Source organism: Pangasianodon hypophthalmus, chromosome 27, assembly GCF_027358585.1.
Source record: "Pangasianodon hypophthalmus isolate fPanHyp1 chromosome 27, fPanHyp1.pri, whole genome shotgun sequence".
Lineage (NCBI taxonomy): Eukaryota > Metazoa > Chordata > Actinopteri > Siluriformes > Pangasiidae > Pangasianodon > Pangasianodon hypophthalmus.
Window position 1 is genome coordinate 7,478,412 of NC_069736.1, and position 26,037 is coordinate 7,504,448.

The 26,037-nt window shown below is 39.0% G+C and overlaps 1 protein-coding gene across 2 annotated transcripts; it reads left to right on the top strand.

Moving 5' to 3' along the window:
* The first annotated feature begins 3,572 nt into the window (after positions 1–3,572).
* On the top strand, positions 3,573–25,527 carry pkn3 (protein kinase N3). 2 transcript variants are annotated; one of them, XM_026921495.3, is made up of 22 exons: positions 3,573–3,904; positions 8,730–9,006; positions 9,581–9,735; positions 12,202–12,331; positions 12,743–12,894; positions 13,664–13,883; positions 14,202–14,384; positions 14,571–14,680; positions 16,236–16,379; positions 16,767–16,842; positions 17,145–17,361; positions 17,567–17,660; positions 17,763–17,824; positions 18,022–18,091; positions 18,184–18,275; positions 19,081–19,257; positions 20,190–20,252; positions 20,343–20,419; positions 20,804–20,946; positions 21,891–21,998; positions 23,122–23,202; positions 23,294–25,527. In XM_026921495.3, exons 1-22 carry the CDS (start codon positions 3,884–3,886, stop codon positions 23,492–23,494), a joined length of 2,853 nt encoding a protein of 950 aa, XP_026777296.2. In that variant the 5' UTR covers positions 3,573–3,883; the 3' UTR covers positions 23,495–25,527. The 2 variants fall into 2 exon arrangements, with proteins under 2 accessions (XP_026777296.2, XP_026777298.2); XM_026921497.3 differs by lacking the exons at positions 3,573–3,904; positions 8,730–9,006; positions 9,581–9,735 and adding an exon at positions 9,763–11,247.
* The last annotated feature ends 510 nt before the right edge of the window (positions 25,528–26,037 follow it).

Below are 26,037 nucleotides of genomic sequence, written 5' to 3' on the forward strand. Positions count from 1 at the left end.
GAGCGTGGCGCGTGGTGTCTCGATTATGATAGCGCGAGTATGACAGCGATAAGGAGAATACCAGGCTCTGTTCAGAGAGACAGTGCGCTCGGCTCAGCTCAGCATTTCGAGCCGACTCTTTCAAGTCTGCCAAGTTTGTTTCCACCAAAACCAGCAAAAGTTGTTGGTCTTCGACTATCAGTCGTAAATCTCGTTGTGATAATCAAAATAGCATTATACACGGCAGGAAAATAGAACGTTGCTACATATTTGCATTAGCTAGCCAATTCATCAGCGGTTACGGTTTTAATACTGCATTCATTAATAATGACTACAGCTGCATCCGTAAATGCAGATGGATTTTCAGCGAGTGTCACAGGATCTATTTGTCTGGTCCCAATTTCTAAAATAATAAATAAATAAATAAAATTATGAAATATATATAATAATTAATAACAAAATGAAAAAAGGCACTTAAAAAAATCGGTTCACCTACAAGAACCGGCTCAAAGAGTCGACTCGTTCGCGATCCGTAAATGCAGATGAAGTTTCACTGAGTGTCACAGGATCTAGTTGTCTTGTGCACATTTCTAAAAAAAAAAAAAAACAAAAAAACATAGATACATAAATAAGATTTTAGAAAATATAAATAAGAAACGGCACTTGAGAAATGCGAGTCGGTTCACCTACAAGATCCGGCTCAAAGAGTCGACTCGTTCGCAAACGACACGTCATTGGAAAAAATACAATCATTAAAAAATCTGATTTAATTCTGACTTAATCTGACACAAGATTGTGGATTGAAGTGAATTCCTTTTCACTTAATTTGAAATACAGTTAAAATGGTGTTTATTGCACAGTAATAAGGGTCTTGTCAAGAAGCAGGAATTATGGGTTAGCCAGCTATCTTTCAGATTAGTTTAATCTTACCCTGGTTTACCTGTTTTACAGCAGTGGTTTATTTTTACCAGCAATTAAAACGTTCAAAACTTTCTGACGCTGTTTAAACACACATTCTCCAGGATTACTCTTGTACACCTGCCATTTACAGGTTAAAGTTAGAGGATTAACTGATCTTGATTTCTAATCTGAAACTGTAAACTCCTGAGTTTGGTGAATGTAAACCTACATTATTAAATGTTGTTTTCTGTAATGGAGCCCAGTTTGTCGCAGTTGTGAAAAGATTTATTTATACCACCCTCTAGTGGCCAAAGTTATGATTTAACTCTAACAGACCTCTGTGTGATCCTAGCAAAGATTAATTTGAAAAGTATAACTCAGCAAATATTAAACACATTAGTCAGATAAGCAGCTTTATTTTTATTTAGCTAGTGAAGCCATGAGAGCTTCTGATTCCTGAACTTTCTACCCACAGAAGCCAAGAAATAATTCGCATCAGCGTTTTCCCTTATTTAATTTAATAACTGCAGTTATTAGCATGATCAACACCATTGTGATTCACTAATTAATAAAACTGCAGAACACCTTGCTATGCATCACAGACCCCACTTTATGAACCACTCAAATAATCATGTTTCCACAGGGTTAATACATAAATGAGGTGATTACACCGTGCTGAATTAACACCTACAGTGTTTATCCTTCCAACTGCACACAAATGAACACTAAGAGTTAATTGAACATAGTATGTCTCTAAAGTATCTGTTCACTTATATATTTTTGCAATATATATATATATATATATTGCAAAAAAAAAAAAATATATATATATATATATATATATATATATATATATATATATATATATATATATATATACACTTTTTTTTGTTTGTTCTTAGTGTTTGGGATTTACTTGGGTTATACACTTACTTATTGGCCATGTTTTGCATGGTAATGTCTTTCAAGTGAGAATATTGTTTGAGCATCAGTGATGGCTCAAGTAAATATTCAAACAACACATGCTGCACACATCCCGTCATGTGTTGTGTGTTAATGTGATACCTGATACTGTTTCTGTACTTCCACATACACTCACTTGCCTTTAATTCAGCATTTTGTCAATGCACTAAGAGAAGAGCTCATTGAGAGAGAACAAAAAGATACAATTACTTTTACCATATAACCACAACATTTTACGTTAAGTCAACTGACCTCTCTGGTTACTATTTCAAAATGTGTGTGCGTAATTGTTTTAGTGCTGAAAAGAAGCCATTGGTGAGACTGGACCAGAGTAAATATTAGCTTTCCTGATAACAGAAAACAAAGCATGGGGAATAACTAGCTTGGTAGAAACATAATACAGCACTTGAGTGTGAGACTTGAGACTACAGACAGCTTTATGGAGTACTAGGTCTAATAGCCTATGAAGTGCAACCGCTTTGTGTGCTGTAGTATAGTCTGTGAACAATGAGGGATTGAGACTAAAAATGGCTTAAAAGTTGTAAGTTGATTTGGAATATCTGGTTCATGATTGGGTAAAAGTTTGCATCCTAACTCTCAAGGCAAATATACAGAACTGGTTTCAGGATAAATGTAAATACAGCAACAAATATATACACCTCGCTTGTATCCAGCTTGACCATTTTATCAGATAAACCCACCATATAGGTGCACTTTGTAGGTGTACCCCTCTACCCTCGCTAGCTGGGAAAGGGACCACCACAGAACCACCACTGGTATTATGTAATTGGTGGCCTATTCTCAAGACATTTCACACTGAGAAACTAAACACACAAACTGACTACAGTCAAAAATCATGCAAGGAATAATATCACTGACCAGGTGGTGTGATGCAGCATGACGTGAAGCAAAGTTACTGTTATCACCCAAAAGTTTATTATTTTCCAGTAACAGTATGTCCCATAATGTTTTATTCCCTTTACACCACAACAATTTGCCAATGATCACATTTTTAAAAACTCATTAATGAATGACACATCATGCTTTTTAATCATTTACAGTTACATTTAATGTTGTGGAACATCCGCCAGAAAAGATAGGTCCTGTTATCACTAAAACTCGTTCCTGTTATCACTCTGGGAATATTATCATTCACTCACCAGCCTCTCTTTTTTCTGTCTCTTGAAGTTAATAAGACAAAAAAAAATACGCAGAAACCAGATAACAAAGTTGTGTGTTCTGGAGACTTTCCCATGGTGGAAAACTTGCTGACTGCTCAAAGCAGTGACGCTCAGCAATCTTAAATAGACCTTTCCTTACCGAAAACTTCACCATATCAAAGATTATGCTTTTCTTTCTTAAATAACAACACGTCGTCTTAATCCTTTATTATTAGTATTAGATTATCTGAAGCGTCCACCATATAGTCCCTGTGTTAATGAGCTGTTACTATAGAAACCATGACGTATTTGAACGAGCGCATTAATATATAAACCTGTGATTTGAATTGTAGCCGGAACTACTGTCAGAGCCTCTGTTATAGAAATGAAGCAACACCTTCTGACCAATCAGAATCGAGAATTAAACAGTATAAATAAATAAGACTTTGCTAATCAGCTAATTTCCATAAATCCGCCCCCGCCGAGGAAAGGACGCGTGTTCATTGGAGTGTGTTTGTGATTGACAGGTGCGGGAGCCAATAGTTTTCCAGGGAGGTGTCAGTGGAATTTCAAACCTCAGGAAAACGGAAAGAAGGGAAAAACTTTCCAAAGTACCGGTAACAATGTGTCAGTCACTTGTAGCCTCCGTGTTTGAGAGGCAGCTGGTAGTTGTCATGTGTGGGCGAGATTTTCCACCGTGCTCCTTTCAGTTGAATTGAATTTAATTTCGACATGTTTTGTTTTATTTAAGCACGAATAAGTTAGTCAGGAGGACGGCTCCTCTTCAAGCTAGGTAACTTATTTGGCTAGTCATTCAACAAACAAACCGAAACCGCCTGCTTTGCTTGACACACACAAGAGAGAGAGAGAGAGAGAGAGAGATGGCGGGTGTGACACTTCAGGTAAGAATGATTAAACTGATTTGGGTGTCAGTGTGTGGGGAAAAAGGATTACAAATAGCCCAAACATGTTCATATGCTTATTAACATTTACTGGAACGCTAACGCTGACTAACAGGTTAGCAGGCTAGGCAAGGTTAGCTCACCTAGCGTCGGTTACATTCAGGGTGAAACTCCCTGATATACTGGAACTACTGTTAGTCATTAATATTAATAAAATTAATCAATTATTTGGTTATATGTTATACAAAACAATACTGTATTATTGATACAGTAATAATACTGTGTTATTGATTGTTTGATTGGATAAGTATTGATTTATTTGTTATAAATTCTGTGCTATTATTAACTCAGCTGAAGTTGTTTTCAAACAGTACAACTCCTGGAATTGTGATATATTGTGTAATATTTGTGTAATCTGAACTGTTTGAATTCTTTTGATATTTGTGTTAATTGGCTTTTGTGTTTTTTTGGAAGTTCTCCAGGTGAGCAGGTTTAGTAACATCACCTGTGTTGTAGATGATTTGCTCTTTATCTCAGGAATGATAGACTAAACCTGGAATTAGTTTATTATATAGTTAAACAAAAAAGCAAATCCATTTTATAAAAAGAAAAAAAAAAAGCTTTAAAATGGCAAGCGTTAAAATCACAGTAATTTCCCAGTATTTCCAGTGGGATTTAAAGGACGCACACACTGAACATGACCATGTAGAGCAGTGTTTTTCTTTAATCTGTCCATGTCTGGATTTCTACAGTTGTCGTTTCTAGGACTGTTGTACTGTATTTGTCAAGACCTAGTCATCATTAAGGGGTTCTGAGTTTCAGGTTAAGCAGGTTCGACTAGCACTGGCTTCCTCTTGTGCAGACTGTTTTTTTTACTTCCTAACCTTTTCCCTTCACTCTTGAATCAGATGTACTTTATGCTCAGTCTAAGCTTTGTTTCTATAACGCATCTATAAACTGTGTTTAAACACATTAAAGCAATACCTTGTGGGTTAAAAACCCTTATTCAGGCTCCTTTCACTCTCACTATTGCCATTTACTGGGATTACAGGAGTTGGAGAAATGGTTAAACTATTAAATCATGATTTGTTTTTCGTGACGTACACCTTATCAACATACACCACAATATACGGTACACCTTAAATACATATTAACAGATATGTCTGCCATATAGATCACTTTGTAGGTACAATTACTGACTGTAGTGAATCATTCCATGGATTTAAAAGCATGCATTTAGATACCACTGTATGATCTGTACTGTAGTAATATGCAGTAACATTAATATCATTATAAATTATATCACACTACACTGGTATTGAGAGATTGCTGTTAGTGTTTTTTTTTTGTTTGTTTTTTTTTTAAATAAATAATTCCTCCTAACATTGACTGACTCCATTACAAGTACCCGGCTCAGCCACAGGGGTCGTTGACGCAGAGTTCCACCATATATATCAGCTGTTCAACAAATGTTAATCTTCATAAAGTCCTCGTTCACAACTCTGTACAATTTAAATACTGTTAAAGTACTAAATACCTCTTTGGAGTAACCAGTGATTTAAAAAAAATTTGGCTATTTGACTCGTACAAGCCAATGTTCCATTGATTTGCTCGCCTTTCTAGATATTGTGCTGTTGTGAAGCAGCGTTCTCACTGCCCCATTAGCTCCACAGAGTTATTATTGCACCTAGTGATCCAAAATACGAACTGCAACAAGCACTAATAGAGCCACATTGGGACAACAATCACTCTGCCCCTTGCTCACTCTATTAACATTTTCAGTAAAGGAGGAGCAGCAGACAGGACAGTTAATGACAAGATTGCTAGCGTTGAGGTTTTTATACCAAATTGCGTTATTTAAAAACTACTCAATGGTTGCAGATATCTTGATTTTCTAGCAAATAATCAGAATTAAATCTAATAAAGTTTCTCAAACAAAGAAAAAGTGATATATTGCAATGATTGAGAGAGGGAAAGGAGGGTTATGGAGTGGATAATATGCATACATCAGAAACGCCTGTGCACAGTGGTGACTGTTTCACATGCAAAGGCTGAGAAAAAGAAGAAAAAGGTGTCTCTCTTTTCCAATACCTGAATTCCAAAGCATGAATTCCAGTGCCTCTGGGCTAGCTTCAGGTCATTTGTCTGGTTTTTGAGATGTAGGTGGGCTGGATATTTTGCTGAAATTTGGCAACCCTAGTTAATGATTTTTAGCTCTTCTGTGTGCGCCTCGCTGGTGACAAGAAACACTCCCGCTGTATCAAACGCTGTTTGGAAAAAAAAAAAGTATGTCTAAAGCTGCAAGGCTGTGAGCTGGATGTTGTTTCTGTTGAGCTGCCTGTTAAAGGGTTCCTCTAAAAATTCATCAGATTGTAGTATCAATGTGATAAGTCTCTCGAATTAATTTTGTTTGAGGCTATTTTTATAGTTATATTTATTGTTGTGGAACATCTGCAGAACAAGTTCGTTCCTGTTATATCAGTTATGTTTCCTCACCAGCCTTTTTTTCCCCTTCTCTCTTAAACCTCAAATCCTCTGTCCTGAAGACTTTCCTGAGATGGAAAACTTACTGTTACAAAATATTTATGCTGGAGACTTCTTTTTTTTTTTTTTTTTTTAATTTATATTTTTTATTGTTTTTTAACAACAACAAAAAAGCAGAGCCAGATCAATATACAGTCGACACCCACAGCAAACATTTAAACACAAACAATAATCTGTTAGTATAACGGAGTGATCATGGAAAAACCAAAGGGCAAAAAAAAAAAGTTGGCAGGACTAAAGTCATGATTGTTCAAGTAGATCCCACAAGGGGGTCCATATCTGCCAGAATAGTTCAGATTTGTTCCGTAAGTCATATGTAAGTTTTTCCAAAGGAAGAAAATTAGCCACTTGTGCCAAACACATCTTCAGAGTCGGTACACATGATGATGACCATAAAATAAGTATACATTTCTTGGCCAGATAAGTAATGAAATTTAATAAACAGTTTAAATCAGAAGGAAGATCTAGTGATGTTTTACAGTTTAGCAGGTATATAGATGGAGACAAAGTAAATTTTCTAGCCAGTATTTTCTGAACCAGATCATGTACATCATACCAAAAAGTTTTAATTTTCTTACATTCCCAAAATAGGTGCATCAATGTTCCCGTTTCTGAATTACATTTAAAACACAACTGAGATACGTTCGGATACATTCTGTGGAGGCGTACAGGGGTGAGATGTGTTCTGTATATGAATTTAAGGTTTTGCTCATGCACAGAATTTGATGTTGATTTATGAAGTACCTCCTCACATATAGAAAGCCATTCATCATCAGTGAATGTTTGGCCCATATCCTTTTCCCAAACCTTTCTTAGAGGATTTAAGGGTGACGAGGCTTCTGATAAAAGGGAGCCATACAGATAAGAAATCTGACCCTTCAACGCTCCTGGGAGAAGGAGACGGTTCTCAGTGTCAGACATTTCCCAGTGAATTTCAGATGACGTAGCTGGAGAAATTTGAAAAAATCTGTTCTAGGAAGTTGATAATCTGTTCTAAATGTCTCAAAATATTTGAGAACATTATCTGTAAATAAGCTGGCTAAATTAAAAATACCTTTTTCTACCCAGGTCCGAAGGCCAATACTAGCTAACGAAGCAGGGAGATCAGGGTTCAAAATGATTGGGGATTGCATGGTTAAATTCCTGGGGAGATGGAGATATTTTCTAACATCTTCCCAAGCCAAAAGGGTGTTAAATAACAAAGTTTTCAACTACTGGCTGGATCTTCTTAAAATTATTAATGAATGGAAGAGATGTTAGTGTTCTCGGGGCACATGCAAAGGATTCCATACTGACCCACAGAGAGTCTGTATCATTTGAAAACCATCTGAGCAGCCCAATAATAAAGCTGCATGTTGGGTAAAGATCCGCCTCCACACTCCTTTGGCTTGAGAAGAGAAGAGAACTTGATCCTGGGTTTTTTATTATTCCGTATAAACTTACTAATAGCTGCATTCAAACCCTTAAAAAAGTTATGGTTCAGATAACAGGGTATACACCGAAATAAATAAAGCAAACGGGGAAGTACATTCATTTTAACTGTATTAATTCTTCCAAAAAAGAAATTGGCAAAGAGGTCCACCTATTCATATCCTGCTTAAATCTTGTCATTACGGGTGAATATTTCTTAAAGAACAAATCCTTTAAATCGGGGGTTATGTGTACGCCCGAGACTTCTTTTAAAAATGTTAAATAAATGTCTTCTTACAGAAATTCTCTCCCCTAATTTGGTCTTGCCAATTCCCACCCACTCTTTTCAAAGTGCTATCTGCCCTCTTCCACATACGTGAGCTCACAGACACCCGCAGTTGGCTAGTGTCATTGTGATTGACAGGGGAGAGAGAGTGACACCATCCCTCCCACCCAAAGAACATGGCCAGTTTTTCTCTCTTGACTCCTAGCCACAGATGGCTGTGTGGATTCAAACTTGATCTCATGAAGATAGTGTAAACGCTTTCCTGTTGAGCCACTCGGGAATCCTTTATTTTTTTGACTAAATGCAAACTACCACCATGGTATAATTATTTCCTTTTTTGTGCATAATGTATATTCATGTCAGTTGTATTTTTTTTGGAGGTGTGTTTGAATCCAACTTTGTACAGAAGTTGCATAATATAATATATAATAAAACATAATAAGGTGATGATAATTAGCCTTCGACATAGGCTTTGTCTGTTGTGGCACTAAGATTACTTAACTTATAACCCGAGGACAGCGGGCATATTCAGCATTTCAGAAGTATTCAGAGACCATGATTTTGCTGTCTAACACATTTTTCTAGAGCGGCTGCTTGCGGGGTCTGCCTGAGGGTGACCTGCTCGACCCGGTGTTCCAGCAGCGGCTAGAAGACGCCCGTGCCCTGCTCAGGCAAGAGATCCAGCGAGAACTGAAGATCAAGGAGGCAGCAGAGCGGCTGCGGCGCGCTGTCACCAACAAGAAGAGTGCCGCTGATGTGGAGGGTCAACTACGTGCCTCCACTCGCAAACTGGAGCAGCTTCACTGGGAGCTTCAGGAGCTGAATGCACGCGCCATGGCTACAGAGAGAGAGACCACCCCAGGTGAGGCGCTGGATATATAATGCCATATATACTGTTCATTTTTAAATACATAAATCCAAGTTGCCACTGCTGCACATAACCATCCTTCATTCTGAAGGACAGTTCAATCTTACAGTTGCTATTTTGCTCTTTATAATTAATGTGTCGCTACTTAATTGTTTCCTGCTAGCTTATACAATTAGCTGAAATATTTTTAATTGGCCATGACATACTGAACACATTTGATAAACACCACCACTTGAGGAAACTGAATCAATTTTGGGCAGTCAGTACTGAATACAGGGTAGTGTGTCATGACCACATTTCCCTTTTTGAAACTTAATACCTCTCAGAACCAAACAGTTGTTTGAGCTTGTACTTATTTAATGTTTGCCCTGTAGTTGTGGTTTAAATGACTTATCAGTACCTGCCCCAAGGAATAACAAAAGCAATACTCCTTTATTGCTTTCATATTTCGGGGAACATTTTGAATACAGAGTTATATTGATCTAATCAAATTTATTTTTGCTTAGGGCTCAGTCATTATTCATTTACAACTTCCTTAGAATAGCTTTCCTTGGCTGTTTTTCTCCAGATGCTGCCATTTCTCCAGACCCATGCCACTGGGAGGACTCCACATCTCCTCTGGGCAGTCGCATCCGCACCCTGAGGAAACAGCTCAACATGGAGTTGAAGGTGAAGCAAGGAGCCGAAAACATCATCCAGATGTATGCCAGCTGTTCAGTCAAGGTGAAGAGCTCCTGCAGCACTCCTGTTTAATCCCCTCAGGACTTCAGTGCCCTAATGGAAAGCACATGCCCATGCTCATGTGCTAGTATGTTTTCCGATCTGATAGGCAGACGTATTTTATGCTGTGATTGTGTGTGGCGTTGACTGACATTACTCTAGTAATGCACGTAACCGGGATCTGACTTAAAGTATTAAAGCATGAGCATATCAGAAATGGGGAAAATTTAATCGGTTCATTCTTATTGAAGTTCTGAAATGTGCATACAAAAATCTGAAACAAAGAAATGCCATAAAAGGGCAAAAAGGAAAGGAAAAAGGAAAAAAAAGGGCAAATCTTTATTTACACTTGGTTGTCGTAGAAAAATAAAGGGTGATAAAGAGATTTTTCAGTGTTTGACAGCCACAATGGGTTTCCCAGTTACCATGGCAACAAAATGCCCACAACTTTATTCTACCACTTTAAATGGGATAGTAAACTATGGCAACTTATTCTGTTGTGCATGACTGATGGCCAACACTGTTTTATATTTAGAATATTCATATAAATAGTAGTTGTAATCACTCCTCCCAAGGAATTAATTTTTTTTTCCTTTTATTACTTTTTGAGAAATGTGCTTGAAATTTGGATGCAAATTTACCTTATTATGCAATCTGTTCATTTATCATAACTGGCTGGACCAGTCCTATAAGTTTTGGCCTCATGCCTGAAAATTTCATGCTTCTGTTTTTGATTACTATAACTCTCCTCCTCCCCTATTTCTTAAAGGTTTTCTACACATGCTCCTGTACCCTTTTTTAGACTGATGGACACATGACCTGTAGTAGAGAAAACATTGTGCTTAGCCAGTCTGCACATTCCTCACCCCCTTACTCCTGCTGTTGCTACTGCTGCCTTCTTAGTACTAAATGTCCTGGCAGCCTCTAATTTATGCTTCCACTGCCATCCTGGAAGCATGCAGCACTGGGTTCAGAGCCTCTGTCTCTCTCAAACACACACACTTACCTTTAACACATACCTCCTGTCCTGGGCCTGGCGACAGCATCGGACCATGTGACTCTGAACCGACCAATGCTGTAGCTCTCTGGTGTGGGCTAGTCAAGCTGGAGAGAACAGCAGCAGCACCAGCACACAGCTATATAACTCTAGTGAGGAGAGGGAGAGGGTGGGAGTGAGAAGGGAAGGAGTGAAAGACGGTGCTCTATAGAACAGGCAGTTTGAATGAGAGAGAGGGAGGGAGGGAGAGAGAGAGAGGCAGGATGCAAGGACACTAAACAATAAGAAGAAGGTGATGTCGGATAAGATGAGAACTCAGCACCTTGGTTCCAGGCACAAACAGCCCAGCAGCGTGACCGGGTACGACTAGGGGGTGATAGAAGGACACCAGCAGCAGGAGAGAACATCTGATGGGGAGAGTGAAGGAAAAAGGAGATGCCATTCAGCAGTCTAAAAGTCCACCAAAGATGACTGATGAGCTGTTAAACTGCCTAGAAAGGGGGAGAGCGCTGTGGACGGTAGTGTTCTTTCGTATTTTTATGCAGTGTTTGTATGCCTGTCAGTTTGGACTAATTTTTACGTTACGCATGTTAAAAAAAAATATCCAGGGACAGTAAAATGTAAAATGGTGGTGAAAAGTTAAACAAAAAATAATTTAACCATTCTTTTGTGTCTATTCTGACCTCCAGATAGCTGTTTTAACTCCTGCATGAAATACAATTGCAATCTCTTCCATTCCATTCAGTCCAGAAATGCATGCGAAATTGCTGAAAAGGCACTGAAGGACATACACCATTCATCTCATATTTCATATCCCAGCTTTATTTGCTCTAGGCTTTGGCTTTCATAAAATGAAGACATTGTTCAGAGCCTACAGCTGAATGTTGGATTCACTGTTTGATTGTTGTTTACAGTGGCTTTGCTTAAAGCTGCATTCTGTAATAGTTCAAACACTGCCCTCTATATGTAATACATCCCAAACAGTGCGTGTGTGTCTTCTGAGCTGTGCTGTTTCTCATTATTTGTTCACATTGAATTGGTTTTTACTGCAGATTGCACTTTCTGTAATTTCTAATTTCTGTTAATTACATTATTAAGTTATGTCTTTTGTTACTTATCATGGCTAATAAAACTTTGCAGTACAGTGTGGTTGGGGTTTCTAAACACCTGACTGGCTGTAATGAATATGATCATAGAAAATAATGGGAAGCTATAAAAGGCCACTGCACAGCAACTGATCTGTTTGTCATCATATTACTGGAGGAAGGTCATTCTCTGCTTTCTGATCTAATATTGTTCTCTCTCCTATTTATACTCCCTTTTATTTTTGCACTTTTTCTCCCTCTCTCCCTGTCCACCTGTCTTATCTCTCATCCCCTGCCTATTGATTGATCTCCGTCAAAGTCCATCTCTATCTCTCACTTCCCGTGTCTTTATCGTCCTTTCACTTATCTGCCAATCTCCCGCTCCAGGACCGAAAGATGCTGTCCACAGCCCAGCAGATGCTGCAGGATAGTAGGACCAAAATCGAGCTGCTGCGCATGCAGATTGTTAAAGTGACTCAGGCCAGAGAGGGAGAGCGCGAGGCCTCAGAAACAGACGGTGAGCGCAGACAATCAAAGCGCAGACAATCAAATATAACGTTACCAACCTACAGCTTACCCAGCCTTGAACGGCTACAAACTTTTCTTCACAAAGTGCGTTGATAACATGCATAACAGTTCCACTATAATACAGAAGGCTTGTTTCTGTTTAGACCCCATTTTCTGCACAAGCCCGGATCATGCTGGTTGGTGGTGTAAGCAGAACACAGTAATTTTCTTTAATCACTGTTCTTTCGTGAGAGGATCTATATTATGTAATCTGACACGGAGAACACATTATCACACAGTCAATTATAGAATCCAGCCAAGATTTTATTGGGATCATCTCATACAGTGTGACAAGTACTAATCTTACTGAAAGACTGCTGAAATTACCCAGTATTAAAAAAAGCAGTCCTTGCACTCTCAGGTCGGCCTTCGGAGACCATCAGCCCCCTGGAGCTGAGGATGGAGGAGCTTCGGCATCACCTGAGGATCGAGGCTGCAGTGGCTGAAGGGGCCAAGAACGTCGTGAGGCAGCTTGGAGGCCGCAGAGTTCAAGACCGCCGTGCCCTGGCTGAGGTGTGATCTTTTGGAAATGTTAGATCTTTTAATTGTGTTCTGTTAAGCAGAGTTAAAATCCATGCATGCAGTTATGTTTTGTGAGTTCAGAATGGGGCAGAAGTACTGCTGAGTATAAACGGTTCCATGTGGTTGTGCATTTATCGCACCCAGTACCAGTTCTTGTCACTGTGTGCTCTGTACGTTTTTTTTTTTCTTTTTTTCTTTTAATACTCCTTATGTAATAATTATAAGGCTGTTCATGAGTATGACTGGTTGTATTGGAGCTGCAGGATATTTACATAGGATGACGTTTATAGTACTAGGATTAAGAGCTACTCTTCTTAATCCCAGGCACTTTTTCTGGCTACAATTGTTAGTGTTATGAGGATTATACGAGCCACACACATGACATTGCCCTCATCAGTACATGGCTTCTTAGATTCTGCAGGCAGAATGTAAAAAAATTGGATAATCATTGTAATCATTCATAAACACTTTTAAAATGACTTTGTAAATCATTGCTGCTAATCTTACTTGTTCTGTAGTTGATCCTGCCACATGCTGAACTTTATAAAGACACTTCATTTATTACACTTATTTAGAATCGCTCAAAAATCTAACAGTTATTCAATGTTCCAATTTATTATAGTTTAAAAGTGAAAATAGTAACACACATTTTTGGGTAGGACTGTAATGTGATATTCTTCTGCAAGTCATCAAGTTCTTTTTAATTTCACCTGTTTATTTGGAGTCTGTGCTGCATTTAAATATTTAAACGTGTGTTCAGGCTCAAGCTCGTCTGCAGGAGTCCTCTCAGAAGCTGGATCTTCTGCGTCTGTCTCTGGAGCGGAGGCTCACGGAGCTTCCTCCAGACCACCCCAAACTGTCTGACATTAAAGAGGAGCTGACTGTGGGAACCTCACCCAACCTGGGCCTGCAGAGGAACCGCCAGCGCTCTTCATCATCTGCCTCCTCATCTTCATTCTTCAAACCCGCCAGTCTTACAGGTATTATTTTATTTCCTCACAAAGTTCTCTGTCATGCATTTGATTAGCTGTCTATATATAATTGTCCGAAGCTCCAAACCATCTCTGTATTTAAAGATATTCCAGCATCACACAGTTATTCAAAACGACCTGTACAAGGGAATGTCTGATGACTCACTCCTTCCAGTTGAGAATTATTGTTTGACTTTTGATTTGAGTATTTCTTACATAATACAGTCAAATGCTAGAGAAATATCAGACAATTCATTGCAGATATTGTAATGATTGTGACTGTGTGTGGCTGCGTTTGCTGATCATGGTTTATGTTCATTTGTGTAGGTCGGCTGGAAGTCAGATTAATGGGCTGTCAGGATCTGTTGGAATCTGTGCCAGGCCGCTGTCGTGTGGCTTGTGCTTCCTCCTCCCCCAGCAGCCCCTCTGAAGCCAAGTCCCTGAGAATGAGGACGGGCCTGTCCACACGCAGCACCAATGGCAAGATGGCCAAAACCGATGAACTGTCCAGTAGGTCCCGCTATCGTGCTGATTAAAACCATAGCAAGGCATAAACTGATCAGTTTAAGAGGCATAACCTCATTGGGAACGTATGATAGAACAGGTTTTCTGACCTTTTTATTGTTGCTAGTGAATTTGCTGTTTGAAACCAAAAAAAAAAAAAAATCATTTTGTATGTGTATGTTTTTACCACAGCGGAAATCAGTGCAGTGTTGAAGGTGGACAACCGGATGGTGGGTCACACAAACTGGCGGCCTGTGGGCAAAGAAGCCTGGGACCAAAGCTTCAGCATCGAACTGGAGAGGGTCTGTGACGCACAGATTATGTATTTTGATTTTTTTTTTTATTTGTGGAACTGATGCATTGACCCTCAAGCCTGCCTTGTAGTCTCAAATTTTGACCAAGAATTGGATATCTAACTGACCCTTTGCTAAGTCCTGCTTTTGAGTCCAGCATGCCAAATGTCTTTTCTGTTTTCATGGTAGAAATTCACCTTAATAGTTCTAATCATTTTGGAACAGAATACATTACAATTTTCAGGGAGGGGAGACAAAATGGTCTCTCATGCATTTCAAGCCAGCAATTTCCTCAAGTATTGAGTCATGCTCAGTAGATGACAGAAATAAAAGAGCTGTTTTTTTTTCTGGCACGGCAGTGAGATAAATGTACAGTTATAAGCACTGTACAGGAATAACATTTAGTGTGAATTCCTAATGGCTATGTTAAATATTTACAGTGATTTAGATAACTTCTCAATTTAAGATGTTCAGTGTTTTTCCCCACATTTTCCCTCCAGTGTTTAGTTGTCAAAATCTACCTTTTAGTTAGTTCCTACTATCGCTTGGCAGTTTCCAGGGAGTCTGAGGGCTAACACCTCCGAGACACACATAGCCAGCCACTGCATCTTTTCAAACTGATGCTCATGATGCATAACAGGGCAGTATAACACACTGAGAGGAAAGTGCCTAAATATCCTGTTCCACACAGGCGCCTACGACTGGCTAGGGGAGAGAGTAATGCCATCCCTCCCACCTAGAGAGCAGGGCCAATTTATCTTGGACTCCCAGCCATGGATGGCTGTGGCATCATCGACATTTGAACTTGTTATCTCCTGGCAATGAGGGGTGAACGCTTTTCTGTTATGCCACTCGAGAGTGTCCAGTGTTTAATCCAGATCCTACACCTACTCTCCTCCTGTTTCTTAGATTTAAAAAATTAATAATAATTCTCTGCTCTAAGATTTTGGGCATCCACTACCACTCTTATGTGTAGTGAAGTCCTCAAAACCTGTCAGTCGTTCTAGTCTCACTTTTTGCGGCTAATGCAGTTTATATGGGCTTTTTCTTGCCTTTATTAATATGACTTTGCTAACAAAGTGTAATCAGCTTCTCAGACCCTCATGTTATCTGCTGTAATCTGTAACTAATACTCTATTATTAATCTCCTATTGGCCTCGGAAGCAGAGAAAAGCAACTGGCCAAGTCTACTCTCAGTTTTGGGTCCAAGGTCAGCCTCAGGCTGATTCAGTTGCATCTGTGAGGAACGAAAACACATTTTTCAATGCGATGGAAATCTTGCCTCCAGTGATTCAGTTAACACTGGCCCAGCCCACTGGATTTAAGTTGTTCCCTGCAAAAGTTTAAAAAGTGTCTAGTGAGAGGATGTGCCAGAATACTGCATACTGTCATCAGGTGTGTACATAATGCATGTAAATAAGGATTAACATGGTACAGGTTTTATGGATGTGGTTTAATATGATGTCTTGTCCTCTTTCCTTACTGAGAGGATAATGACTGCAAACCACTGTTGCATGAATGTCTGAAAGGTAAAGTGTTCATGTAAGTGTCTCTGCTTTTGTAGTCTCGGGAGCTGGAGATCGGTGTGTATTGGCGAGATTGGAGAGCTTTGTGTGCTGTGAAGTTCCTGCGTCTGGAAGACTTTCTGGATAACCAGCGGCATGGCATGTGCCTTTACCTGGAACCACAAGGCACACTGTTCACTGAGGTAGGACACTGTAACTGAAAAAACTGTAGCTTAACGCTGCATACTGAGTATTTGTGTTGCATGGATTTTTTAGGCTCAAAGTCCAGAAAAACACCCTATTGACTTTCACAAAACAAACAGTTTCATTTTTCATCCCACCACCTGCTGAACGACACACTGGCAGTAGAATGGCAGACAGATTAATTAGGATGCACAGATGATGCACAATCTGATCAGAATGAGGAGCACACAAGTATGTGGCAACACTGATGAAAGTGGGCAAAATAAAGTACAGCACAAAGCTGTCATATAACTCTCCAGCTAGCACAAAACAGACAATACTTCATCTTGCAGTTAAACATATATATATAATTACATACATAAATACACACATATATATCATTGCAGGTGAGATTCATCAACCCTGTCATTGAGCGGCACCCGAAGCTACAGCGACAGAAGCGTATATTCCCTAAAGAGAAAGGTATTTTTTTTAATTTGTACAATGCTTATTAGTGGTACACGCATCCTTTGTCACAGTTGATGTGGATAACTACCTGTAGACTTCCAGTTTTGAGTAAACATATTTTATTCTTGTCTCAGTACAGGGATATGTTAAATAATTTGGTCTGTAGTAATCATATATACACTAAAGATACACTGGATAGAGATTAGGCTGAAAAATGCTGGAGTATACCTTTAAAATATTCCAACACATAGCAGCTTTAAGATATTTACTTGATTGATTTTAGAACTTATAGAACTTATTCCTTATTCTCCTTTTAGGTAAAAACTTCTTACGGGCGGCACAGATGAACATGAACTTCGCCACGTGGGGCCGTCTGATGATGAGTGTGTTGCCACCATGCAGCAGCACCATTACTGCTATGAGCCCCCCGCTGGCCTCCACTGACCTGCCCTCTCCACCTCCACCCCAAGAGCCTGATCTCACCTCCCCCCCTGCTGAAAAAAAAACTTCCACATCCACCCCTCCTCCATCAGGGTGAGTTCAGTATCCGGTTCTTACAGCTGCTGTAAATGAGCGGATTTGCCATCATTCATATGGTTACGGCAAAATATAATAATATACCATTATTTCAGATTTTTGCATGTTGCTTTATCATCAACAATTAACAACATCCTGCTGTTGTACTGCATACTGTATGAATACTGATCCTCTTAGTTTGTGGAACGCTTTCTGCTTTTAGAGACTCAGCAATCGTCAAACTAAACTTCAGTGAGGAGCGACCTCCCAAACCCCCTCGTCTCTACCTGGCAAAGGCAGACAGCCCTGCGTCCATAGTAAGCTCGCACTCATTCATTCACTGGTATTAAGTATACTGATAAGTGCCTTGTAGGTTCAGATATGTCACTATTCTTGTATCTTCTGTTGTGTTTATGTAGAACTTGAAGGGTAACCAAGCTGAAGATTGTCGAGGCAGAGCTGTGCTGCAGCCTATTCCTAAGTAAGTCGGCTGTCAGCAACATCTGTTCAACAGAGCAAACGCTGTCTGTCTCTCACATTCACACTTCATTCTTCCACTTTTTCTCCCATACACTACATTTTATTTCATCACTCTTCAGTTTTGAATGCCTTCCTTTATATACATCTCGACTTCTCAGTTCACACAACATAATGGTCTGTCTCCTGTCTCTATTTCAGGCAAACACCTGAGCTGCAAATGGATGATTTCGTCTGTATCTCTGTCCTTGGTAGAGGCCACTTTGGAAAGGTATATTCTCCCAGCCCTGAGCTAATCTTGTCAGTTTAACCTGCTGTTTTCAGGACCAGTGCAATAAAGTTTTCCTGTCCGTGCCATTGTAGGTGCTGCTAGCAGAGTATAAGAGCACAGGGAAGCTGTACGCCATCAAAGCCTTGAAGAAAGGGGATGTGGTGACACGTGATGAAGTAGACAGGTGACTGTGAACTGTGGTCTCTGTGAAGTTACAGAAGTATAGTCTCCATCAAAAACATATAAATAGGTTAGGAATACTATCAAGCTACAACCCTGTTAGAAAGGAACAAGTACAGTGAATTGGTACAGCAACAAAAATAACACAAGTGAAGTTTTTTTTTTAAAGTAAATTAGTACTTCTTAAAGTGTATAGTGAAGAAGTAATTTGTAATTTGAAGACAGTCAGAGACAGAAAAAGAAGTCAGAACAGAGTGTTTTAGAAATCCAGATCCAGGATAGCAATCACTCTTGATGCGTGTATTCCTTGTATCTTGACTGATAGTTGGTTGAGTCGAGCCATGTTAGAGGCTCAAAGGGAACATGATGCAGAGCTGGGCATTAGGTAGGGGCTGGGCTGTTTTTTGGTTTTGTAGGTAAGCATCAGTATTTTAAATATTATGTGGGCAGCTACAGGAAGCCACTGGAGGGAACACAGTAGTGAGGTGATGTGGGAAAACCTGAGGAGATTGGGGGGGGGAGTAAATGAAGGTCTTATTAGTGGCATTGTTAAGCATTGTTTTTGATTTTCTGTAACCGTTAGACTAGTTTAACTTTTCTGAGAATATAACGAAAAACCTTTTATGCCAGACTCACTTACAACTGTTATAAAGGTATAAATTATAACTTATTTTTGGTCTTTTCTCTTGTACACTACAAATGCATAGATAGAAAGTTTATTGAAAAGTGCTCTTAACTACTTCAATGTGTATATTGATAAGCAGTTTTTCTGTTTTTATATTGTGGTATTTTTTTTCCCCCTCCATCAGTCTGATGTGTGAGAAGAGGATTTTTGAGACCATTAATGCATCCAGACACCCATTTCTTGTCAACCTTCATGGCTGCTTCCAGACATGTGACCATGTGTGCTTTGTTATGGAGTATTCACCTGGAGGTGACCTGATGACCCACATACACACCAGCATCTTCACTGAACGCCAGACCCGGTATTTATTTATACAAATGCTTAAATGCAGGCATGCACGCAACTCGTACATTACACTGTCTTTTTTCACTAATGCATATTTAAATGCTGTGTTATTACATACCTGTACATCTCGTATCAATAAGGATTCTATTTAAAATAAATAAAAACTTTCATAATTACTGCTTTACAGATTTAGCCTGTCAGCTAAGACTTGTTTGGTGTCTGATGCTTGTGTTTTAGCCTTGCAACTCCAGAGTAATGGAGCTAACAAATAATAGATGTCCGTCTCCTCCAAAATCTTTTCTGTAAATATATGGCTCAAACTACATGCAGGTCTTCAGTAATGTCACACAGACTTGCCCATGTGGTTTAGGAAACTGTATTACAGTATTAATAAAAAGTAAAACAAAATGTCAGTGTAGCTGAATCTGAAATCTGCAATGTTATGGGGTGGCCATCTTGGATTGATTGATTGATTGATTGATTGATTGATTTATTTATTTATTCATTAAAGGTGTTTTACTACTTCCTCCCACCGTGGAATTAATTTAAATGGTTAAATGTGACTAAAGAATATTCTTATTAAACAATTACACTACGTATATTAACAATGGAGCAAGTGGTATACAAAACTGGGAAGGCGTTTATTTAAAAATATTTGGGAGAGTTAGACTGCCATTACTTTTTAGTGGCTCATAGCTCAAGTGCAAAACTGAACAAGCAAACATCAGACAGCAAACATGTCATGGAATACATGCAGGTGGAATACATTGGAGGAATATTTTTTTTTACCTTAAAGCAGAAAACCACTGAAAAAAGGTAAAAAGGTGCTAATTTTCTCACTTTGTTCACATGTGAGCCTCTGAATCACAAGGCAACATAAAAATAGACCTGTTCTATCTGCGTTTATATATCCAATCTGACTTAAAGCTTCCTTCCTGTTCCCGTCAGATTTTATGCTGCCTGTGTACTCCTGGGTCTTGAGTTTCTGCACCTGAACAAAATTGTTTACCGGTAAATATTCTCTTTATGGTCTTCATTTTAAAAAATATAGCCTGAGTCACTTTTAAAGTAAATGCTGAACTCCATTACATTCTTCAACAGGGACCTGAAACTGGACAATCTTTTGATGGATGCTGATGGCTTTGTTAGAATAGCAGATTTTGGGCTTTGTAAAGAAGGTAATGCCATATCATTGATGGATTGGATTAAAAAAAAAATTGCCTCTTGGAAGGTTACAATAAAACAACCATAATGTATTTATTCCATGTAATAACAAATATGTATTGATAAAGTGAAAGTATGATCAGTTCTGAAAATGTTTTATAGATTTCATATTGTGCCAAAAAAAATATGTGGGTACTTTTTATATCTATGGTGCTCATCTAGATTTCTTTTGATTTCTTTCTTTTAATACCTTTATATAAGCTCATCAAGAATGATACAGGTTTAGTGTTGCATTAAAGGAGAGAAACATACAAAACTGGTCATTTATATCCGCTAATGTTATTAGGAAGAACTTGGGCATTAGTGACTGAGTATGGTTCTTGTTTTACACTCTTCAGGTATGGGGCACGGTGACCGAACATCCACCTTCTGTGGAACTCCAGAATTCTTGGCCCCTGAGGTTTTGACAGACAGCACGTACACCCGCGCTGTGGACTGGTGGGGCCTCGGCGTGCTCATCTATGAGATGCTAGTGGGAGAGGTCTGTTCAAGCCCAGCTTTCTGTTTAAAAATGGATTTAATTTATAAATATCAACATTTTAACACTGACCATCCAATTATGTGCAATCTCGCTTCAAAATTAGCTTTAGATAAAAAAATTTCCCTGTAAACTCAGGGCATGTTTGCTGCATTTATTTAAGAACAGTAAACTTTAATAGACTCTTGATGCTTTATCAGTGCCTTATCTCTGTTGGTAATAGAGCTGAAAATGGCATTTACAGCTTCCTCATCCATTTCTCTGTAATCTGAACAGTGCTTAGTTGAAAATGAGATTCACTGCAACAAAATGCAGTTAGGAAGGTAAAGAGCCATACGATTGGTCCAAAATTTACGTGAGCAAAGGCTTTGTTGTGGTATCATGTTCTAATCAGTTTGCATGAAATGGAGAAAATCTCACTTCTTTATTGAATGTTGTGAACATCCTTACCAACCCTTCAAGGATTATTGTTTAAAAGATGATTTTTAAAAAAAATATAATTATAATGCCTAGAAAGGAAGTCATAATATTTGAGAATTGCTGGTTTGGTTCTTTGGTAGTCTTAAATCTAGCAATAAACAAAAATATGGGGCAAATTGAATTACTTACAATTCCCCGGGAGAACATGGTTATTAAAATGTTATCCTCAATTATACACATCTTCCTGTTTAGCTGTGAGTTTAATTCTACAAAATACTAAATTAAATCCTGACACTGTAAAGTGAGTAAATTTCATATTTATCGTATTTGATCATGAACAGCTTTGAAGTGACTTTTATTAATGATTCCTACAGCACATATGGTGACAGCCGGCCTAGATAAAATATAACCTCTTTGAGGAAAATTAATGTGCAATAACATGCATAGTCACTATGTCACTGCCAAAAACATCACTATCTGCCATACATAATCATAATGCAAGCTATCCCCCTGTTCCTCCCTCTCAGTCTCCATTCCCAGGTGATGACGAGGAGGAAGTGTTTGACAGCATAGTGAACGACGAAGTGCGTTACCCCAGGTTTCTCTCCCCAGAGTCAGTCTCTATCATTCAGAAGGTAAGTGTGCATCTACATCTCCTCTCTTCCATAGCATCCTAATACTAAACTGAGGACAGCCTTACAGGACTGTGTGTTGTAGGATATCTACTCACATGGAACGCAGAGTCATTTTATTTTAGCGAACTCTCTGTGAGTGGATTCTGTAAGCATGATTAATGGCTGAGGACTGTGTAAGTCATATCTCAGGCTTCCTGGCCCTGCCTCCACCTCCACAAGAATATAGTAGCCAACTAACATCTGGTCAGCAGTGAAAGTTTCACACTGATACAACAACGTGTGGTTTTTGAGAATTTATGAAGCTTATCATGGCGTCCGAATAAAGTGGTTGTACCTGGCTTATTGGAGTTATTATGGAGAGAGTTGATTGGTGTGTTATTTAGGTATCAAATTGTACGTCGGAAATCTTACCTATTTTCATAGGTATTTCATACCAATGCCTAGTAAAATACTCATTTCTGATTGGCTGGTGGGTGGGTGGGTGTACTTTTTTTTTATCAGGACACTTCTAAAGGAGATCTTTAATTACATAAATCCAGGCAGTAACACTACCTGCTGCCCCACATCCTGCTGTGGTCCAACTTATTTGCCTCTGCCTAATCTACTATTTGTATACACAGAGACACTTTGGCTTTATCTCTTACTTAACCGGTATAACCAGCACTACAATATTTCATGCATGTGTATGGATGTATTGTGTGTTTGTGTTCTGTTGCTTATTGTTGGTGATATTGCAGTGTTCTGCACACCCAATTCACCTCAGTGAAAACATGCAGTGTCTTGTGGGATTTCCTGAGTGTCTCTGAGATTTGGTACTTTGCTTTCAGACAGGACAGTATTTGGTGCTTTTCTGATGGCAAGACTCCCTAAAGAGTGGTGGTGTGTTTTGTTTTTTTTTTTTTTTTTTTTTTTGTTGTTGTTGTTGTTCGCCCCCCCCCCCCCGAGATACAGCTGATATTTACTTATATGCTCCATTTAAAATGTTATTGCATTTGCAAAACCCATGGCAATGAAAGCATAATATGACTTGTTCTAATAAGGTTTTTTTCCCCCCCTCTTCTCCCGCTGCCTAGTGGTTCAGTAAATTAATGTTTTTAGTGACATTTGCTGATCTTTGTCACAGCTGCTGCAGAAAAACCCAGAAAAACGGCTTGGTGCTGGAGAGCAGGACGCTAACGAGGTGAAAAGGCACAGGTTTTTTCAGGTGACCTTCCTGCACACTTAGCACACACCTTTTCTAAATACGACTAATAATAGATCAAGTCAGTGGACTCAGTCATTTTGTAACTACACAGGGAGTGGACTGGGAAGCCTTGCTAGCCAAGCGAGTGAAGCCTCCGTTCCTGCCGAGCATCAAAGCCCCGGGTGATGTGAGCAACTTTGACGAGGAGTTCACACGCCTAAAGCCTGTGCTTACCCCTCCACACACACCCTTCTTCCTCACAGCTGAGCAGCAGGAGATCTTCGCAGATTTCGATTTCTCCTCGCTTCACTGACTGCCTGAGACTTGATGGACAAGCGGAACGTGACGCATCGAGGCTCTGTCCTAATCCTGCCTGAGCTCTTTCTTTTCTTTTTCTCTCTACCTATGCAGTTGAACCAAGTGAAGCTGATTCACTGTCACAAGGCTGTGTGCTTTTCTGCTACTGGCTGCACTAGTGTGCTTGAGCTACATCTGAGTTTCTTCTGATGAAGGAAAGCAGCAGCTGCAGTGTTACTGTAACTCTCTGCTGTTCTGCCTCCAAAAGGAAAGAGAACCTGTCATCACTGTGAGCTAAGCTTTTTCCTGTCCTGCAATGCGTTGCTACTGATTGCCTTTGAGTGTGTGCGCTTGGGTACCTGCTATTATAGTAGAAGAACCATGCTGAATGTAATTTTCACTATTTTACTTTTAGCCTCCACAAAGCACTGGTGTAACTGCAGGTTTTCATTCTAGTCAGTTTGGAGCCACACCTGATTACACCCGTTTAATCAGGTGATCCTGATCATGAGTCAGCTGTTAGGTGTGGATCCTTCTTGGTTGGTAGGAAAACCTGAGCTCTAGAGTCTTGTACTGTCTGCACACATGACGGCAGTTTTGTTAAAATGAAGCCACCAGTCATTGCTTGTTACATTTATCCTTTTTCAGATTCTTTATAGATCGTGCAGTTAGTGTAGTCAGAGGTCTTCCAGCTTAAAGCTGTAGAGCTTTGACGCACTCTTGCGCTGAAGCTGAGTAGAAAATGAAATGTTGGTCATGTATGTATTTATGTATGTATTTATGTATGTATCATTTTTAAGGATTTACACCTGAAGGAAGCTTTGTATGTATAAGCATAGGGGTTGGAAACAGCTATGACGACCAAATGCTTCAAAAAGGTAAATGGAATCTAACCTCCTCTCTATCCATTGCATCTGCAGTGTATGTGAGATTTACCACAGACAACACATTTTTCTATACTCATTACTTTAAATTGCCAGCAGAGTGACGTAGTGGGTAGCGTTGCCTCCACACAGGTATGCAGGAAGGTGGATTAGCTATGCTAAAATGGTGTGCTTCTGGGCTTAGCTCCAGATCCACAGCAACCCTGACCAGGATGAAGCAGGTACTGAAGCTGAATACCTTACAATGGAAGTCTCAGGACAGCTGTTGAATCCTGAACATCTGTCTAACAATAATTTAAAACTCTGAAAATGATCGTTGAAAGGATTAATTATACTGACGTAGAACTTCATTTCCAAATACCCTTGACTGAAGTTGCATGAAAGTGTTCTACATGTCGCATAAATATTTATTGACAGAATTCAACAACTGCCGAGACTTTTGAGTAAATGGTTTTTCTGTTTTCTCAGCACCGGTAACCTCAAAATTCTTGTCTAGTAATGTTGCACACATGCTACAGATGGTGGATGTGAACGCACAGCAACTGTATTGAATTCAGAATCTTGTATGCACTCACACATCCTGATCATCATGAGGTTTAAAGGTACAATAAGTTGTTTTGTTTTTTCTTGTTAGCTGGCACTACTTGCTCACTGGAATCCAAAGTAACCTACATACTTTTCCAGACCACAGTTTAAATAATCACATGACTGTTATAACACTCCAAAATATATATAGTACTTAATATTTCATTAAGCAAATTTTATATATTGTACCTTTAGGCCAATTAAATCTAATTATGTTCAGTCCATTGACTCAGCATGGTGTGTGTGTATAAGAGCATTTACAATCTAGCTATGTTTATTTTAAGCCGCTAATGTGTTTGTGGCCTCTCTGCTCTGAAACGAGCCGTGTATCATGCTGTATTCTAAACTGTAAACATCCTGTAGTGTATTTGTTCATATTTGCATTACATTTTTGCTGTTAGCCACTATGATGTGGAGTTCTGAAGTAACGGTTTACTACTGAACAGTGATACTGTGAGCAGAAACACTAAAGTATTTAAATGGGACTTTCCCTTTATACATGCCAAATGAAGGAAAAAAAAAATCCAAACATAATGGAAGGGGATGAAAGTATTTTCACAAATAAAATACAATATGACTACATTTGTTGTTTATTGAATACTGCCACTGCGACTCAGTACATCATTGCATGTCACAAAAACATTGCATAAGCAACTTTAATCAAAGCCGAGTTAAGTCTATTGGAATTCAGCACAAATACTGAAACAGTCAAGTGCAAATTCATTGGAAGTGATTTTAAAAGGAGAATGAAATAGTTATTGCTTGTTCCTTTTAAGGTTTTAAAATATCTTTATATTGCACTGAAGACATTCTAATGGTTTGATCAATAAAGGAGTGACAGTACAGACTGTATTGCAACCATTCAACAACCACCATTACAGAATAGGTTAAAAACTAAAAACATTCAAAACCATACACATGCTCTTTCTCTTTTTAAATTGCTTACTGATTGAAAGGTAGTATGAAAAAAACAGGCTATATTTATACAAAAATAATAGTTAGGCTGGTAGTTCATTTTATATGATTTTAATATACAAACCCTGTGTGACTGCTAGTGGGATTTTTATAGAAAGCTGTTTTGTGGCATCAT

Excerpts from the sequence above, each read along its gene's own strand:
- pkn3 (XM_026921495.3), top strand. The coding sequence starts at position 3,884 with ATGGCGGGTGTGACACTTCAG. Across the intron at positions 20,420-20,803 it reads TTTTGGGCTTTGTAAAGAAG|GTATGGGGCACGGTGACCGA; the intron begins GTAATGCCATAT and ends TACACTCTTCAG. Across the intron at positions 21,999-23,121 it reads CAGTCTCTATCATTCAGAAG|CTGCTGCAGAAAAACCCAGA; the intron begins GTAAGTGTGCAT and ends TCTTTGTCACAG.